Source organism: Aotus nancymaae, unplaced genomic scaffold (genome assembly GCF_030222135.1).
Source record: "Aotus nancymaae isolate 86718 unplaced genomic scaffold, 86718_ANA_hifiasm-v0.15.2.pri h1tg000019l, whole genome shotgun sequence".
NCBI lineage: Eukaryota > Metazoa > Chordata > Mammalia > Primates > Aotidae > Aotus > Aotus nancymaae.
The window spans coordinates 45,272,971-45,293,216 of NW_026988431.1; the positions used below are offsets into that span (position 1 = coordinate 45,272,971).

The 20,246-nt window shown below is 36.0% G+C and overlaps 1 protein-coding gene across 2 annotated transcripts; it reads left to right on the top strand.

The window, feature by feature from the left end:
• The first annotated feature begins 6,476 nt into the window (after window positions 1–6,476).
• On the top strand, window positions 6,477–18,267 carry SUCNR1 (succinate receptor 1). 2 transcript variants are annotated; one of them, XM_012437165.3, is made up of 3 exons: window positions 6,477–6,543; window positions 13,441–14,431; window positions 18,039–18,267. In XM_012437165.3, the coding sequence occupies exons 1-2, from the start codon at window positions 6,541–6,543 to the stop codon at window positions 14,392–14,394; spliced, it is 957 nt and encodes a 318-aa protein (XP_012292588.2). In that variant the 5' UTR covers window positions 6,477–6,540; the 3' UTR covers window positions 14,395–14,431; window positions 18,039–18,267. The 2 variants fall into 2 exon arrangements, with proteins under 2 accessions (XP_012292588.2, XP_012292589.2); XM_012437166.3 differs by having other exon boundaries at window positions 18,079–18,267.
• The last annotated feature ends 1,979 nt before the right edge of the window (window positions 18,268–20,246 follow it).

A 20,246-nucleotide genomic window follows, 5' to 3' on the forward strand; every position in this document is an offset into this window, starting at 1 on the left:
AGATTTGTTATACCCCTCTCCCCGAGATGGGTGCATGGTGGAAGGTCAAATTGCTGGATTTTCTCTCTCTCTCAAGCTTGCTATTATTTTTCTTTCCTTCTTTTTTTTTTCCATTATTTTTAGAACAGACATTGTCAGGGCCTAGCCTGGGGATGGATAAGAGTGATTTTCTCCTTAACACCAGGAAACAGTGTACACATCCAGCTGTCAGGGAGGGCTCTCTGCCACTCTCTCTTCTAGGGTGAGCCCTCACATTTCCACATTACCACGCTGAGGCTGAGGTCCTTGTTCCGATGATGAGGGATCTAGAGACAATGACTTACCATCACTTTTCCAGATCTGACAGTTCACACTTGGCATTTTGACCGGCAATAATTCTTTCAAGTAGTGCAAGTGGTGTTAGGATTTAAAGTTAGGTGAATGTGAAAAAATACAATGTATAGACACTTAATACATATAGGATGGGGAGATTTTTTTAAAGTAGAGAATGAAGTATTTCTTTAACCCTTTACCAAAGAATCATACAAAAGAATCAAAGGAATCATGCTACTAAATGTGTTATTAACAGAGGCAGGTAATTTTATTTAATTCATAACACAATTACAAAACACTTAGCTCACTTAATGAACACATTGTACCACAGGGAATTTTGAAAACCTCAATTCAGTTACTAAGATGCTCAATGAGATTCAGTCAGACAGGTCTTTGTTCTTGTTCTTATTTCAAGGGCAAATAATTTCTTATTTCTTGTTCTTATTTTAGGGCAAATAATATATTCAAGCAAGTAAGATGAAGAGTGGTTAATTAGTAGCCCTTTGAAAAAGTACATCAAGACAATAAATAGCTGCTTTTTGTTTTTATAAATAATGTAAAATATTCCAAGAATCAAGCAAATTTCCACAAAATACAATAAATGTGACTGGAAGAGACTAAGTAGTTGAGCAACCAATTAACAAATTAATAGTTTAAAATTTTAGGTAAACTCTATTTTTTTTAAAATAGAAAAGATGCCTTGATCAGCAACAGTTAAGAATAAAATCTGGCCTGGTATGGTGCCACATGCCTGGATAGCAAAGTGCTATCCAGCACTTTGGGAGGCTGAAGTGGAAGGATTGCCTGAGCTCAGGAGTTCAAGACCAGCCTGAGAAACACTTTCTCTACAAAAAACTTTAAAAAAATTAACCAGGATTGGTGGTGTGCACCTGTAGTGCCAGTTACTCAGGAGGCTGAGGCAGGAGGTTCGCTTGAGCCCAGGATATCAGGGCTACAGTGAGCTATGGTCATGCTACTGCACTCCAGCTTGGGTGACAGAACAAGACCCTCTTTCAAAAGACAGAGAGAGAGAGAGAGAGAGGATGAAATCTGTCTCTAATTTACACAAATGCCTGAATTTCATATACTGCTATTTCTGTCAAGGAAACAAGACAATATTATTTTATAGAGAAACACCTGTGAATAAGATTCACTACATATTATTAAAAATGAATTCGCTGTCCAATTTCAGTATAAACTGAAAGATAAAAGGTGAATTTCCTGTGTTTCTAGGTTCATTATTAGTACTTCAAGGAACTTAGAATGTTTTAGCTGTAGTCAAATGCTTTTAAAAAATAATGTGTTTTAATTTAGCAGAACAATTCCTTTGAGTTAGGCTCAATACTAATAGATAGGACACATATTCTTCTTAACTGTGTAATCAGAAAAAAGTCAATAATGCAAAACTTCCATTAATCATGTAGCTCTTAAATGGCAAGGATTTTCATATGAGAAGGAAGTAGATTGCTTGAGTTCCTATTTGAATAGACTATTTTCCCTGGAAAAGTAAATTTGGTTATTAGAATTTGTTGATTTCTAGAAGCTGGAAGAATTTTGAGACAGAAATACCTTCTACTGTGTTTTTCCTTTTGCTGTTTGTCCTTTATTATTTTACTACATAAAACTATTCTTTGAAAAGAAAATAATCATGGAATCTTGCTTCTGTCTATTCAGAAACACCAAAATATCCTCCCCAATAATCTTGATTTGTTTCGACCTTTGGGGGTTGTTATTATTATAATTTCTCCTTACGGATTTAGAGGAAAGTTCTCAGATTAATTGCCCTCCTCTTTCTCTGCTTGTGATCCTTGAAGATTAGTATGACCCTTAAACCACTTTGTTTTCCACACAGAATTTTTGGGCTGTTAAATGTGTCTTGTAAACATTCCCAGAGACGTTGCTAGGAGAATCTTTCTATAAATACTTTAACTGTTTATTTTTAACATGTTTGATTTCTTATCTAAAATTCTCTATTCTTTTTAGTTGGAAGATTTAAATTATTAAATTGATAATCAAAGTTTTATGACTAATAATTAAATTTAGTGTTAATTTTAAACTTATTCTACTAAATCATATAAAATTGCCATATATAAGGTAAAAATTTTCCAGTATCAATAATTTTATATTTCAATCCACTATTTTCTTCTTTTTTTAAAAAAAAAAAATTTTCTTCTTTACCATGAGAGACTCAGGAGAGTAATGGAGAAGAGTTTGGATTCAGGAGTCAAACAGACAAAGCATTAAATTATATAGCCAAGTCATGTATTAGCTGTGTATTTGCGGATCATTTATTTAACCTGTTTTAGGCCTTGGTTTCTTCAACTGAAAATTCTGGTATTAATAGTATTCACTGCATTAAATTATTGTGAATACTAAAAGAATTAATGCATACACTGTGTTGTTATAGAGTGACTGCTGAAAAAAATGTTAGTAGAAGTTATCATTATTATTAATTTTTTTTAAACAGGGTCCCACTCTGCCACCTGGGCTGGAGTGCAATTGATGCCATCACAGCTCACTGCAGTCTTGACATCCTGGGTTCAAGCGATTCTCCCACCTCAGCCACCTGAGTAGCTGGGACTATGGGTGTGTGCCATCACGCCCAGCTAATTTTTTCCATTTTTAATAGAGGAGGTCTTGCTATGCTGCCCAGGTTGGTTTTGAATTCCTGAGCTCAAGCGATCCTCCTGCTTTGGCCTCCCAAAGTGCTGGGATTACAGGTGTGAGCGACCGGACCCAGTGGAAGTTATCATTAGCATTGGATTTAATTAAGATTTCTATTCTATTTCTTTTTTTTTTTCTTGAATTTCCTGATTAGTTTGCTTGGTTTACATGAACTGCTCTTTAATTTCGAGCCCATTGCATTTTCAAACATTATATCATTTGATACTAAGAGTATGATACTATCATATGTGTATCATATGATATCCATATGGATAATAATTCTACCACGTAAAACTCATAGTGTTCATAGTATCATATGTATACATATGATACTCATACATATGATACTATGAACGTTATGAGTTTTATGTGGTGGAATTATTATTCTCCTTTCCTAAACAAGGAAATTAGGATATGTGACTTTTTTCAAAGATCACACAACTAGTAAAAGGCAAAGCCAGGATAAGATCTCACTAATCTTTTTACCGTGTTGGCTTTTGTAAGAACCTTTTAAATGAATATTTCTGAGCAGCAAGAATTCTAACATCAATGGCATTGGATTACCATTATCATTTTGGAGAAAGTCTTCTCTCATTTGTTATAAATTTCTGTAATAGCTAACGATTATTTAGCAACCAATATGTACCTCATACTATATAGCATATGTACTTCTAATATGTACATAACAACTCAAAATATTGGTAACTCTCATTATCCCTGTTTTACAAATACAAAAACTGAAAGCTAGTAAATAGTGAAGTCAATATTTGAAACAAAGCAGTCTGCCTCTAGGACCTATGCTCTTAAACACTGTGCTATACTACCTCTTAGCAAATAGTACTGCAAGCTTTTAAAAATACATATTTTAAAAAATATTCATTGTTGTACTTAATTTTTTTTTTTTTTAAGACAGAGTCTCAGTCTCTCTCCCAGGTTGTAGGGCAGTGGCACAATCATGGCTCACTGCAGCCTCAGGCTCCCCAGATTCAGGCAATCCTCTCACCTCAAGCCTCCCAGGTAGCTGAAACTAAAGGCACGCACCACCATGCCCCAGCTAATTTTTGCAGAGACAGGGTTTCACCAGGTTGCCCAGGTTGGTCTCCAGTTCTTGGGCTCAAGTGATCCTCACACCTTGTTCTCCCAAAGTATTGAAATTACAGGTATGAATCACCATGCCCGGCCAGTGCTGCAAACTTCACTGCCTTTCAAACTTCCATTGATTCTCAAGCAGTGTATTTCAACATGTTACGTGTAAAACAACAACAACAACAACAAAAACTTTGCCTTCTCAAAATTTGATGTGCTATGCTGAATAGAAATAGTTTCTGAGGAGGTTTCTACTCTCACAGGCAAAACTGGCTACATAATCAGCAGAACCCAGCGCAAAAGAAACATATGGGGTCCCTTGTTAAGAAATTATGGAACATTTAAATTAAGAATAAAACAGTTTAGCATTAAATTGTGTGTGTGATCTTTGTGGGTGTGAGGCACTGTGAGACTACACAGTAGCATGCCATGAAACCCTCCCTGCTCACAGGGTTAAAATCCGGAATCCAGCGTTGTTCCTGTGCAGCTATCCTTTTTAGACCTGCATAAAGCTTTGTAGCAGAAATACTGGTGACCTTTTAGTAAATCTTTCCCAGAAACACTCCAGACCTCAACTAAGAATATTCTGAGGTAACAGGAAGTAGGACTTGAGAGGGAAACAAGGCCACCAGGCTACAGTCTGGATGACACATACTGTGAAAAAGGAGAAGCATAGACCACTTTTTGTCTTAGCAGCCAGAGTGAGATAGTAGTCAGGAAGTGTGGAGAAGAAACAGGAAGCTCTGGGTAACTCCTACCACCCCACAAAGAGGGAATCACTCTTCTCTTCCATCAGAATGGTGGCAGAAACCTGTGAAATACATCCATTTATCTTTGTTTCTTGGAAGACGTTCATGTTAATTTCTGTCTAAAATTAACAAGCCTGGCATTGGTTATTCAAAGGCTTTTAGCCCCCAATGTTTTAACTCTTCTTCCTTCTAAAAGTAGAAAAGAGTTGCATTACCGAAAAATACCTGTTACTAATTTTTAGACTTTGTTGTGCCCAGGGGTATTGTCATTCAATCCTGTAGACAGTCAAGAATCTGAGTCAGTGCTTTTAGAATCCAAGTATATAGGCTTAAGCTCTGGTGCCTCCACTTACTGATTCTTCAATCTTGAGAAAGTTAATTAACCTCTCTGAGCCTCAGCTTTTTAATCTGCAAAATGAGAAGAATCTTAAATCATAACAACCTCAGAGAATTACTATATGCATTTGATGTATAAATGTACTTAGTGTAATACCTGCCTGACACATCAGAAGAACTCAACAAATTATAGATTTTTTATTTCATGTAAATACACATATTTCTATACATAAATATTCATATATACATAAATATATTTATATTTCACACATGTATACACTTTAAGTGTGTAATATATACACATATGTATGTAGAAATGTATGTGTATGTAGCTACTTTGAAGTTTCTGAGTTTTAAGCTATCAGATATTGGTGAGGGGAAATGCTTAGCGAGGAGGATGCCTGTAACAGAGCCTCTTTTTGAGCTTCTGCCTGTCATTGCTAACTCGATATTCAACTTACATAGCATTTAAATTCAGTTACTGCTGCCTGCACAATTATGGGCTTTCTCAGTATAATCCCTATGCTTCACATCAAGAAGACTGAGTGTTTACCTGAATCTAAATCTAATATAATGCTCAGAAAAAGTCAGGTGTGCTTCTTGTCTGAAATGGTGGTAATGTACTTCCAGGTGTTTTACAGAACATTTATTAGGATATACAAATTGCCATCTATTAAGGTTATCTTACTTAGCAACTCTCTCCCTAATCCCTAGCCATCTGATGTATCTTTTTATGTGTTACTTGATTTTAATCACAGAAAATAAATGGAAAATAACTTGAGCTCTAGTATCTTTTTACGAGTACACCAACGTAGCATATATCCAGGTTTCCTTCTAAAATTTCAGTTTTATAGTTCCTTAGAGGTTATTGAAAAAAGAAGTTTCATTATTATATTCTCAATATAGAATTCACCAAAAAATATTAATTTGAAAAAAAGAAAGAAATGCAGAGGCAACTGTACTCCAACATAAACAGTATTTACCACTTTTTATTGTCTAAGTATGCAAATAAAAACTAAAATAAGGAATGCTTCTCTGTTGCTTTGGTAGTGGATAAAATAATTTCAACAGTAGTCTTTTAAAAATCTGTTTGGTAAATGCATGTTCTATGAAATGAGTTCTTTGTTTTTTGTCATTCAGTTGGAAAATTGAATGTAAAAATAAAATAAATGCGAATCTGAAAATGAAAGCCTCACAAAAATTCCCCTGAGTGAACATCTCTGACTTGGAGGTTTGAGTGAATAAATTATTCCTGGGCTTTTGAATGATTAATCTTGGCTGCATGATATGCAAATAAGACTGTACTAACCATATCCAGCGGCACAGCACTAGGTCAGACGCTATATCCAGCTGCTGGCAGAGTTTCTGTGAAAGGATCAGGTCTTCCAACAGAATGGTAAGCTGCATGGCCAATTGTGTCTCTCAGTGTATAAAGTAAGGCCAGATATCCTTCTAAAGGTGGCCTGTAAGCAATTAAGGTGTTAAGTATTAAGTGTTTAAATCAATTCTTTATAAATAGATGTAAAACAGCAAAAGAATAAAGGATGTCATTATTTATATATCTACATTTATTTTTCAACAAATTAACTTTCTTGTTTTAGTTGTCAAATATTAATTTTACTTTCTTCAAAGAGATTTATTATATTTGCTAACATCTCAACAATTTATATTTCAACAAGAATAGTAATCAAATTTACTTAAATAAATATAACTACTTATGGGGAAAAAATTAAAGTTCCCAAATCATTTGAAACAATCATGTATTTTATATATATATGTAAAGGTTTTTTATATATATGTATTATATTTATAATATATAGTATTATATTTTTATTAATTTACTAAATATATTTTGTATATTTAAATAAATATATAAAATATAAATATATTGTAATATAAATATATATATTATGAGACAGAGTTTCACTCTTGTCACCCAGACTAGAGTACAATGACATGATCTCAGCTCACTGCAACCTCCACATCTCAGGTTCAAGTGATTCCCTTGCCTCAGCCTCCTGAGTGGGTGGGATTATAGGCCCCCACCACCACTATGCCAGGCTAATTTTTTTGTATTTTTTAGTAGAGACGGAGTTTCACCATGTTGGTCAGGCTGGTCTCAAACTCCCGACCTCAGGTGATCCACCTGCCTCAGTCTCCCAAAGTGCTGGGATTACAGGCATGAGCCACCATGACCAGACATAATATTTTTATGTTTATAAAATAATGTATTTGAGGGAATTTTCAGGCATCCTAAAAATTAAACAAATATATGTGTGAAAATTATACTATCCAATAATATAATTTACTTAGGAAAAATAAAAAATTGCAGAAATCATTTATATTCTACCTTCCATAACTTTTCAAGATGTGTGTGGTATTTTTAAAGAAATTAATACACAATTGTGCCATACTATTACCTTTTAATATCTTAGTTTCTGGTGTAATGTGTGGAATACATAAAAATAAAGTTATCAATGTTAAATTATTCTATCTTTTCAGTGTGAATATATATTTTTACTCAAATTGCTTAGTAATAAAAAAAGCAATTTGTTAAAATATTCTCATATTACTATGTAAATTTGCCTTAAGGTAGTACTTAAAAGTAAAAATTTTACAAATATTCTTTGTTTAATTGTGATGACTATAAAAGCAAACAATTAAAAAGCCTAGAAACTATCAAATATATATATATAAAAAAAGTAAATTTCAAAAATGCCACATCTTCAGAAGGCTGAATATGTTTAAAGTAAAAAACATTTTTAAATTAAAAACGAGTAAGAATTATTGATCTGCTTAGGTGAGTAAATTAGGTATTGCTTCCAGTTCAATAATTCTAGCAGTTTTAGATATATTTTTGGACTCGGAACTGATGATTTCACTTTAATTTCTGATCTTAAAAATAAAAGCCTGTTTAAAATAATTCATCCAGATCAGTTACAATTCATCACTACTTCCATTTCCTAAAAATTAAGAATACAACCACTAGAAAGCAGAAGAGAGAATTTTAATTTTCATGACAGAATTTTCTCTTCAATTGGAAGTTTTGCTTTTTTAAAAGAGCAATTTACTTCATATGTTTATAGAATCGTGATGCCACACTAAAAACATACCCGACTACAAATAAATACAATTTGAAATATAGTACCTTCAAACTTGTGTATCCTGGTGAAGCTAAATTGGTCTGCAAATATTGGACATCTTATATTTATAAAACCATAATCTATTAGAATTATGAACTTAGAAAAAAGAATGAAACAAATGTATCAAAGAAAGATTATAAAACGTCATAAAAAACAATCTCATTTTTGTAAATATAAATTGAAATAAATATTAAAGTGTAGAAGGGTACCCAAATATTAGGAGTGGTCTGTTTACAGACAATTTTTCTTTCTTGTTTTTGCCTATTTGATTTTTTGAGTGTTACACAATTAACAAGAATTTTGTATACATTTTTTTTAAAGTTGTTTTTAAAAAAATAAACAACTCTATGAGAAGCAAGGCAAATATGATGGTTTAGCCATTCATTTTTCTCATTCCAGCTCTGGTATTCTCCACCCCTACTATTCCTTCGATCTCCAACCTTCTGGACTACCGTACAGCAGAATGCTCCTTGACTTTTATGTGACCCCTCACTTACCTGAGTGTTAGTTACAGGAAACTGGGAAGTCTTTGTGGCTATATTTTCCTTCCATTGCAGTCAAATCTTTCTGCTGTGCACAATACATAAGCTATTAACATTAGCAGTGCTGACTAGGCAGAAAGATAAACATTATGACCAGGAAAAAAGGAAATGCAAAAATGAAACAAATTTCTTGTGGCATAGAATTTTCTGTATCTTAATTTTCATTTGAAGTCGTGCACCAGTTTTTTGAGTACCCCCAAAACAACACAAGAGTTCAGAACTAAGGCCTTAGAAGGTTCAACATTTAAACTTGGGCAAAGAAGGATTAGTCCACAAAAGAGCCCGAATATGGAGAAAGGAGGAAAACAGGAGATTTTTTCCTGCTTTCTGTGACATATTTGTCACAAAGACAGGAAGAGAGTGCTTCCAGAAAGCGTGGACTTAAATGCTACTGAGAATAAAGATTAATAGTGAAAACTGACCATTGAGCTAAACAATGAAGTTTGCTAATATTTTAAACAGTCTATTGACATTTTTGCTATATTTCTAGAAATTTAAAGTCTTTAAAATCATCAAATAGATACCTATTTTGAGAAAAAAAAATGATGGGAAATTTAGATAAAAAGAGAAAGTGCATAATAAAAACTACCTGAAATCTCATCAACAGAGATAAAACTATTAACACTTTGATGCATCTCTTTCTAGACTTCTTATGTTTATTGTTTTAGGTGTCATTTCTTAATTAAATGCTTAAATTTAAAAATTTGTCCTTGAAGATAGATATTTTATTTTACTTTGTACAAATGTGTTTCTAAACCACAGCTACTACCACTACCACAATTGCCAGCTTTGAATACTTATATTATACATAGTGTTGGCTTTCATAGTGAAATAGAGCAATGAGCTTAATTTGATTGTCTTGCTACTTATTTGGCCTTGGAGAAAATACTTACAAAAATGCTTTGTAAATAGTCAGGTGTTTACATTCATCTTTTCACTCAACAAGGATTTATACACCACCTGTTACCTGCTGGTCACTGTGCCAGATTTGAACACTAAAAAATGAGTAAGACGACAAAGTTGTAAAAAATTCTAAGAAGTTTAGTATAAAACAATAGCATAAATGGGAGGATCTAGTTTAGACTGAGGGTCAGACAGCCTATCTTGGGAAACCTACACTTGAACAGAGGCCTGAAAGAGGTATAGATATAAGACAAATATGTGATGGGCCAGGCATCGCAGAACAAAAACAGCAGTGAAAAGAGATTCAGACAGAGGGACTGCACATTAAGAAGGCTCTCTCTGCACTCAAAGAGCAGGAGGAAACAAATGAGTTAGGAGGAGACTAAGGCCAAGCAACATTGAAGTGGGTACAGGGACCGGATCATGCAGACCTTGATGTCCCCTTAAGGATTTTAGACTACATTCCTTGGATAGTGGAAAGGTAATGAAGGGTTTTGATCAAGGAAAGCTATATGTTTAGTTATAATGGTAAAGATGAATTGATGAGGGCCAGAGAGGATGTGAGGAGACAAGAGGAGACTATGATATAGTGCAAGATAGAGATGAGAGCAGCCTGGACTGAAACAATAATGAAAGCTATGGACCAGGATTGATAGATTTGAGAAATATCCAGACATTACAGTAAACAGACTTGGTAGTTTATTCATTATTGGTGTTAAGTTTTAGATGACTTTGAGGATATTGCTAGATTTTTGTGGTGAACACCTGGGTACATGGGAGAACCATTTACTGAAATAGGTGAATATGCTGCAGGCTTGGTAAGGAACTTGGAGAATTTAGTATAGGATTTCTGGAAGCAGAGATGCTAAGAGAAATCAATTAATGGCAATAAAAAACTAGAGTTTGTAAGGCAGATCCAAGCTGGGCTGGAAATCTGGGAGTTGTTGATGTATAGTTGGTCATTAAACCTCAAAAATGAATGAGATCATTCAGGCAGAATCTATGGAAAGATGGAGCCCAGAAGTTAGCTTTGAGTTACTCGACACTTAATGCTTGAGCCAAGAAGACGTGGGCCCCAAAAGTGCCTGCAAAGAACAACCAAGGAGAAAGAATGAAAACTAGGATATTGTCATGTCTCAGAAGACAATAGAAGAGTGTTTCTGGAAGATGTAGTATGAAAAACAACTGAGAAATAAAATAAGACTAGTGAGAAATGATTATTGGATTGAGCAATGTGGAGGCTACTTGGAGGACTGGTAGATCAGAAGCCAAATTGGAGTAAGTTTAAAGGGAATGGGGTGTCGAGATGTTAAAACACTTAGTGAGATGGCTCTTTTCAGAAATCAAACTATGAAGAGGAGAGGAACATGTGAAACTAGGGAGAGCTGTTTATGTTGCTCCAGTTATGTTTAAGACTGAAGAGATGAGAGTGTTTAAATGCTGATGGAAAAGATGAGATGAAGACTGAAGATGGAGAGAAGGATGCTAAAAAGTCAGAAAAGAGGAAATAATGGTAGCATAGGAATGCTGAGAATTTGCGAATGAGTTGGATCTAGCGTAATCTCAACAAATGGTGTCTATCTCAATGAACCAGGAGGCAAAACTATTTGCTAATAATGAGTAAGGTAGAGTAAATGAAAAGACTTTGAAGAGATTAAAAAATATCAAATGAGAGAAATATGGAATATTATGGCAATGTGAGAGAACAGTAGAATTAGGCAACCGTGAAGACAGAGTGAAACCAATCTGTTTTATTCTTCAGCAGCATTGTGTGTCTGCTGCTTCGGAAAGTTCCCATTCAGCTTTGTCTGGAATTGGACTTAGTGGCAGGTTGCCACAGAAGGATTCGAGGGACTCAGAAAAGTGTATGATGTTTTAAAGAAAGTGATTAAAAATAACTTTTCAAAATATTCAACTTATCGTATCTACAATTCTGTGACTTATTTGCACAAATAAAACACTCTCAAAGTAACAGTGATCTTTAAAGTAAACCACTTGAATTTGACAAAAATACATATGAGTTTTCCAGATGACTTATAGTAGCAAAGTCTACTAAATTTTGCATGCTTCCCTTAAAAAAGTGGTTTAGGTGCATTTATTCTTATTTTGTTCTATTTACCAAAATTCTATATTGAAAGAATTCTTTGATTGCAAGTAATACTCCAAAGCCTACTTGACAAGGAGGATTTTAGGACATTTTTATTTTCAATCTTGGGTTTCCTCACTAGAAATAAAAATATTTAATATTTAATAATGACAATTCAACACATTTTTCAGATAATTCAAGTTGTTGAAATAACCTATCCAATCACAATCTGGTCTCATGACAGGAGGAAAAAGTGTAGATTAGCAAGACACTTGAGGTTTGAGTAAGTCAGATAGCTTATTTCCGTGGGACATATTCAGAAGGCATTACAACAAAGGTCTTTTACTAAGCATATGACCGAGGCAAGGGCTATGATCTTAATATTGGTGTCTCCTCAAAATGTATGTTGGAACCTAATAATATTAAAAGGTAGGGCCTTTTGGAAGGTGATGACGTCATGAGGATTCTGCCTTCATGAATGGGATTGGTATCCTTGTGAAAGACGTTGAAGGGAGTTGCCTTGCCCCTTCTGACATTTGTTATGAGGACCCAACAGCCGTCGCCTTTGAAGCAGAGGGTGACTTGTCATCAGACACCAAATCAGACACCTTGATCTTGGACTTTTCAGCCTATAGAACTGTGAGAAATAAATTTCTGTTATTTATAAATTACCCAGTCTGAGGCATGTCATCTTTCAATGAATCATGACCAATGTTAATATTACTAAGATTTTCTGTTTCATATTTTCAATTTTTAAAATTTAAGTTTTAAAACTGGAGTTGTATCATAGTTTATGAATTTAATACAATAAGCAGAATTATTTGGCAATATGGAAACAAGTAAAAGCTTAAAATAGTGAGACTGAAGTTTTAAAGATTCTTATTTCCTCTTCTGGATTATGGTTTAATTCAGTTTAACTCAGCAGAATTTGTTGAACAACTACGGTATGCTGGGGACCGTGGTATGTTGGGAGACACAGAAGTGAATTCAAAATTTTCTCTTCACTCATTTTATCACACTTCCCCTCTGTTTCTCTGCTGTTTGTCAAGCCCTCTATGTGTGTTTCCATATTAATGCCTTTACATGTGCTCTTCCTTATTCCTGAAACACTTCCTGCAAATAGAGATATGTCTCTTTCACTTTCTTCATTGAGGTTTCTGTTTAAATGTCATCTTGTATAAAAGCCTTTCTCTTATTACCACATGTAAAAAATAACTCACTACCACCCTCCATCCCAAAATTTTCGAACATTTTTACCCTCTCGTATGTTTTTATTCATAGCACTTATCATTACATGGTATCACTTATTGTTTATTTCCTGATTCTTCCCAAGAGAGTATAAATTGTTAGAGATCAGGAACTTTGATTTATTCACTGCTGTTATCTCCAGGGCCTGAAATTATATTCAGCACATAGTTGAAAGGTATTGAAAATAATTGTTAAAATAATACATTAGTGACATATATGTGTATCTATATGTATACGTATGTATGCTTTCCTTACTAACCTACTTCCATAGTTCACCATTCAAGTGGTTTTCATTATTATTATGTTCTGCACAGTTTTGTCATTAGTCACAGTCTCGTGTTTAATTCTTATATATTCTCTCTCTTCTTTAGGCATGGAATGCAACTTGCAAAAACTGGCTGGCAGCAGAGGCTGCCCTGGAAAAATACTACCTTTCCATTTTCTATGGGATGGAGGTCATCATGGGAATCCTTGGAAATGTCATCGTTGTCTATGGCTACATATTCTGTCTGAAAAACTGGAACAGCAGTAATATCTATCTCTTTAACCTCTCTATCTCGGACTTAGCTTTTCTGTGCACCCTCCCCATGCTGATGAGGAGTTATGCCAAGAAAAACTGGATATATGGAGACGTGCTCTGCGTAAGCAACCGATATGTGCTTCATGCCAACCTCTATACCAGCATTCTCTTTCTCACTTTTATCAGCATAGATCGATACTTGCTAATTAAGTATCCTTTCCGAGAACACCTTCTGCAAAAGAAAGAGTTTGCTGTTTTAATCTCTTTGGCCATTTGGGTTTTAGTAACCTTAGAGCTACTGCCCATACTTCCCCTTATAAATCCTGTTGTAACTGACAATGGCACCACCTGTAATGATTTTGCAAGTTCTGGAGACCCCAAGTACAACCTCGTTTACAGCATGTGTCTAACACTGGTGGGGTTCCTTATTCCTCTTTTTGTGATGTGTTTCTTCTATTACAAGATTGCTGTCTTCCTAAAGCAGAGGAATAGGCAGGTTGCTACTGCTCTGGCCCTTGAAAAGCCTCTCAACTTGGTCATCATGGCAGTGGTGATCTTCTCTGTGCTTTTTACACCCTACCATGTTATGCGGAATGTGAGGATCACTTCTCGCCTGGGGAGCTGGAAGCAGTATCAATGCACTCAGGTCGTCATCAACTCCTTATACATCGTGACACGACCTTTGGCCTTCCTGAACAGTGCCATCAACCCAGTCTTCTATTTTCTTTTGGGAGATCACTTCAGGGACAAGCTGATTAATCAACTGAGACACAACTTCAAATCCCTTACATCCTTTAGAGGATGAGCTCATGAACTCCTATTTTCATTCAAAGAAAAGCAAGGTGCTTATGAAACAGATTGCTTTACAAATGCATCTTAGGTTTGCTTTAACTCGCAGACATCAATCAGAGAGTGTCACAGATTTAACTTTATCTAAAGACAAGTTGTACCCAGAGTATGTGAAAAGAGTGGGACGACAAGAATGTACTGGTTTCTTCCTCTAAGAATTGAAAGGGGTTGGACTGCCTTAGGTTTGGGCACGTAACTCAAAAATACTAGATGTTAGAAGACTTTCTCAATCAGCGCAAAAATGCAAGATATATAAAGCAACAAGTTGTCTGCACTTGATCACTGGTCAGATTGTAAAAAAAACATTGTTTTGGCAACATTCTCTATGTTATTCTTATTTACATGATCCTAGAACTTTATGTGAGAACTGAATAGCAGAAAAAATCTGACTAGAGAGGCAGAGGGAGATTATAAATTATCAGCGGAAAGAGGCAGTGCCCCGCAGTAAAGCTGCAGCTGAAGGGGCTGAGTCAAATCCAGCCCTGTGATTTCTGGGGCCCAATGAAAAATGAAAATCCAGGGTCTCTTGATCAAAAATTATTTTAAAAATGCAAGGAGGCAACAACAGAGCCTTAAGCCAAGCCTGGGGCCCCTCTAAGCCTGTGCTCCTGAGATTCTACATAGGGCTCACGCCCATGAAGTCAGCCCTGACCTGGCTGTGCAGTCACACAGCTCACAAAAGCCCTCAAAAATGACCACAAGAGAAATGGGCAGATTTGAACTACCTACAGCCCCCGCCCCCGCAAAATGAATGTCAGATTGCAGAGGTGTTGGTGGGAAAAAACCGTCTTCTGCTCTTTACCTCTCTTCCCTCTCCTTCATTGGAACCCTCGAGTCAGAGGCAGTCTGGTGGGAGGAGGAGTAGAATCTCGGTGGGGACATGGACCAGGACGTGTGTAACCACCTCACCACTTCTCTCAACTGGAGACTTCTAGTGGGAAGCAGACAAAGAAAAGGGAAAAAGTTTAACTTTAGCTGAAGTTAGCAATTTTAAGTATTACGGAGAGATAGGTGATTTAATTATTGAAATGAAACAATCTGTGAGGGGAAAGTAACTAGAAAACCTTTCTTCTTTTAATTTCTGAAGAATTATGGGACTTGCCCAAGATTTTTTTCAAGGTTGTGATGAAGAAAAAGCCAAGATAGTGGCTTTGCAGGGCTGTGATGAGAAAGAGTAAAGATACTTTACAAATGTGTCCAAAAGAGTTCTTGTTCACTGTAATGCTAACAACTGTTTTTATATATGTTCTCGAATCTCTCTGGGTAAACACACACACACACACATCCACACACACTCATGCTCACAGACATGAATTGATGTTGAACTATACTTACATGAACGTAAAAGAGTATTTGAGGTAAAGAAGTTGAACTTGTGACATAATTGAGCCATGTCTCTGAATTACATCAATTATAAGCCACAGCAAAAATATTGCTGATGAAAGAAACCAAAAACAGAATGTGTGCTTTAAATTTTTGTTCTTGTTCTACTTACATTTGAGGAACTCTAGGAATATAAACCTGACAGATAGGGGTAAGGGGAACTCTAGACAAAGTTAGAAATGCAAATAAGGTATTCCGGCCAAGTCCTTAATTTTGGAGGTTATGGTTAAATCGTCTGCAATGTACAGGTAAGAAATGTGCTTTTACTGCCCTCAAGTGGTTTTAAGTTGTCACTGCAACATTTCTGCAACTTCAAAGTGAAATGTTTAGAAATCCTAAGCAGTTTTCATTTTTTCCAGGCTATCTGACAAGGGAATCTGAAATAACAATCTTTTATTCTGAAATAGTTTCTAAATAAGCAAATAATGAAATGAGTCAGGTAGATTTATGTTGTTGTGTTGAAATATGTACACTCAATACAGATTTGTAAAATTGTTTCTCTTTAGTTTTTAAAAAATGTATATGTAGCTTATACATGAACTCTGTCAGCTGGTCAGAGTTTGGGTAGGAAGAGGGTATGAGAGTAACTTCATCTTCTAAATTAAGCAGCTGAAAATAGTTCGTTTTATATATACATTCAGAGAGTGTAAGCTTCAACATCTTTGTAAGTGCTGTTTCTCTTCATCCCTTTCTATCTCACAGGAGAATACCTGAGTAGAGCCAAAAGCTCGCTGGACCAGCCCTGTGCGCTGGCTCTTTGCTAGACTGGGTGGCAGGCCCACCATGTTGCTGCCTTGGCCCTTCTTTGTGTCTCTCAGATGCTGCCAACCCCTTGTGATATGGTTTGGCTGTGTCTCCACCCAAAGTTCACCTTTGAATTGTAATAAACCCCACATGTCAAAGGTGGGGCCAGATAGAGATAACTGCATCATGAGGGCAGTTTCACCCATATTGTCTCATGGTAGTGAATAAGTCTCAGGAGACCTGATCGTTTCATAAATGGGAGGTCCCCTGCACAATCTCTTTTACCTGCTGCTGTGTAAGACGTGCCTTTGCTTCTTCTTTGCCTTCTGCCACAATTGTGAGACCTCCACAGCTGAACTGTGAGTCTATTAAAGCTCTTTCCTTTATAAATTGTTAGGTCTTTATTAGCAGTGTGAGAACAAACTAATACACCTTGAGTCTCAGCCATGCTCTCCTCCACCAACCCCTGGTTTAGATTACTTGCAGTTTCTGGTCTTGGCACATTTATTCCTCACCATTGTAGGTCCATTCCAGGGCTGCTGGCTCTTGGTTCTCATCCACCTTCTTCAGCTCCTCCTGGGAAGCACAAAAACATGTCTATATACCTTCACACCAAAGACAGCCCATGTTGGTGCAAGGTATCAATCCTGAGCATTCCTTTTGCTGAAACCTCCTACTGTTCACGTTAGCTGATCAGAGTCCCCTGGAAGTCTTGTCAAAATACGTTTCTGGGCCTATCCCCAGAGTTTCTGATAGAAACCCTGGGTGAGTTACAATGACTTGCAGTTCTAGCAGGTTCCCGGATGATGATGCTACTTGTTTGGGACCATGTTTTGAGAAGCACTGGCTTATACCAGTACCTCCCCCAATTGTTCAAATCGAGTTACCTGTAAAATATAATAAAACAGCTCATATTTTTAGACCACAGTTGACCATGAGTAACTGAAACAATGAAAAATAAAACCAGGAATAAGGGGGGACTATTGTAGATGGTTCAAATTTTACTCATGTGTGGAAAAAAATGTAGAGTAACAAGTTTCTCTTTCATAAACAACCATGTGCACATTTTTGGGTGCACATGAGTTTGTTCAAACAATTTGGGTAAATACTGAGGAATGTGACTACTGATTGTAGAGTAAGAAAATATATATGTGTTATGTGTATATATAACACACCTTTCTTCATTTATTTAGGTTTTCTTTATTTCATTTATTGATGTTTTGTCATCTCCTACATGTATTTTCTATGTATACTATATTACATTTATATCTATGTAGTTGAGTGAGCTTCTGTAAGTGGTATTGATTCTTTTTCTAATTTCAAAGTTTAGTTGTTTATTGCTGGTATATAGGAAATCAATTGTCTTTCTACCTTCCATCCTGTGACCCTTCTATATATACTTATTAGTTACAGGTATTTATTGTCATTTCATTGGTATTTTAAAATAGAAAATTTTATCATATTTGAATGCAGACACTTTTATCTCTTTCTTTCTGGCTGGTGTCCTTATAAGAAGAGGAAATTTAAACACACAGAGATACCAAGGAGGCCCACAGACAGAGAAAAACTCTCAGACACAGCAAGAAGGTGGCCATCTGTGAGTCATGGAGACAGGCCTAAGAAGAAGACAAACCTGAAGGCACCTTGATGCTGGACTTCTAACCTCCAGGGCAAAATAAAATTCCCTTGTTTAAACCACCCAGTCTATGGTACTTTGTTATGGCATAGAACTCTTCACATAGTTATCACAGTTATTTTAAATTTTCTGTCTGAAATTCAAACATCTGTGTTACATTTGAGTCTGGGTCTTATGCTTGCTTTGTCTCTTCAGACATGAGTGTGTGTGTGCAGACACACACATGCAGGCGCGTGCACGCATGTTTTACCTTTCTGTACATCTTGTAGTTTTTGCTGAAAGCCAAACATGTTGCATTGGGTAATTATAACTGAGTTGAATCGTCCTTTACTGTCAAGATGGAATCTAGGCTGTGTTTAATCTCAGCTATAGCTATGGGTGTGAGAGGCTTCCTGTTCTTCTAGTCTCCTTGCTTTTGTCTTCTCTCTTGACTTTAAGAGTCCCTAAGTACTCGTCCTCACAGAGAGTCTGCATCTTGCAGCTCTTTCAGATGTAATCCATTGTTACTACATTGCAGTCCTGCTGGTGTGGTGGTAAAGTGTCGGAGAGGGGATGCCTCCTATGTACTTACGATGAAATCTCACTCTTTTAGTCAGCCTGTGTCTGTGGGCTATGACTTTCACAAACATTTCTCCAGTTGTATAGTTTTTGTACCCTCTTAGTTGAGACAGACACACTAGAGGGAACTGAAGCGGGAGGAATGCTCTTTTCCAGTTTGGATAAGGCTCAGATAAAGTCCTTTTCTCTGCAGAGTAGTCGATTATGGAGAAGGCTGTGGGTATATTTTACACTGATTTCTTTCCCCTGCTAGTGCTGCAAGGGAAACTTTCAGGAATATTTACCATGAGAACCTGGAGTAGTTCCAAGAGGTAAAAACCCATGAAACTGTTGAAGCCTCTCTAAAATTGTGAACTGTAGATTTTGCTCTCAAATAATCCATACTCAATCTCTAGGAATTTGTTAAAATTAATATTTTAGTTTCTCTACCACCTTGTGGTGTTAGTGGCTTCTGCTCCAGATAAGTTGCTCCACTGTGATTCTCTGGACTCACCTATGTGTTATTTTCTACTGCCACTGTAGCAAATTGCCACTAGCTTGGTGTCTTAAAACAATACACATATATTATCTTAAGGTTCTGGAAGTCAGAAGTCTGAAATCATTTACACCAGGCTAAAATCAATGAATCAGCAGGGCTGTGTTCCTTCTGGATGCTCTAGGGGAGAATTCATTTCCTTATGCTTCCCATTCATTAACATAAGGCCAAGGACTTTTCAAACTACTATCACAATAGGTTCTCTTTTGCGGCCATTTTCCAAATTTGAAGACTCATAATTACATTGGGTTCCACTAATAATCCAGGATAATCTTCCTCTTTAAACCAGTTGATTAGCAACCATAATTCCATCTACTACCTTAATTCCTCTTCACTTTTTCATATAGCATATTCATAGGATCCAAGGATTACGACTTGAGCTTTTCTTCAGCCATTATTTTCCTACCACTGCCTGTCCAGATTTCAGTGGCAGTTTTCTCTGCAACCTTAGTTCTTTTATAGGTCTAAGAATAGTTATTGATTCTCAGTTTGTTCAGCTTTTTGCTATTTAAGGATAGTGATGACTTTTAAGCTTTTTAGATGGTGAGGCTAACACCAGAAGTAGTAAGTACTTTTTCATACTAAATCCAGAGTTCTTAAACAGCAATAACTGAATCTCTCATCTTTTTGCCTCTAGCATTAGATGCACAAGTTTTGAGTGAGAGGATGTGGAAGGAAAGTAATCTCTCCACTAAAAACACTTCGCTTTAGATTTGAAGAACTTAGAGCAAGAGATAGAATGTAATAGATTGACATTTCACAGTGGTGTCTAAGTAATCCTTAGAAAATAAATAAGGACAATTGCAGTAGACACAAAGACTGTCATTGGATTATGATTTGAAAGCTGTGTCCTGTATCATGTGAAGTTGCTCTTTAAAGAACATTTTGCGCTTCATCAAAACCAAACCAAATCTAGTCAATCCTATTTCAATTAATATTAGCCATAAATTAA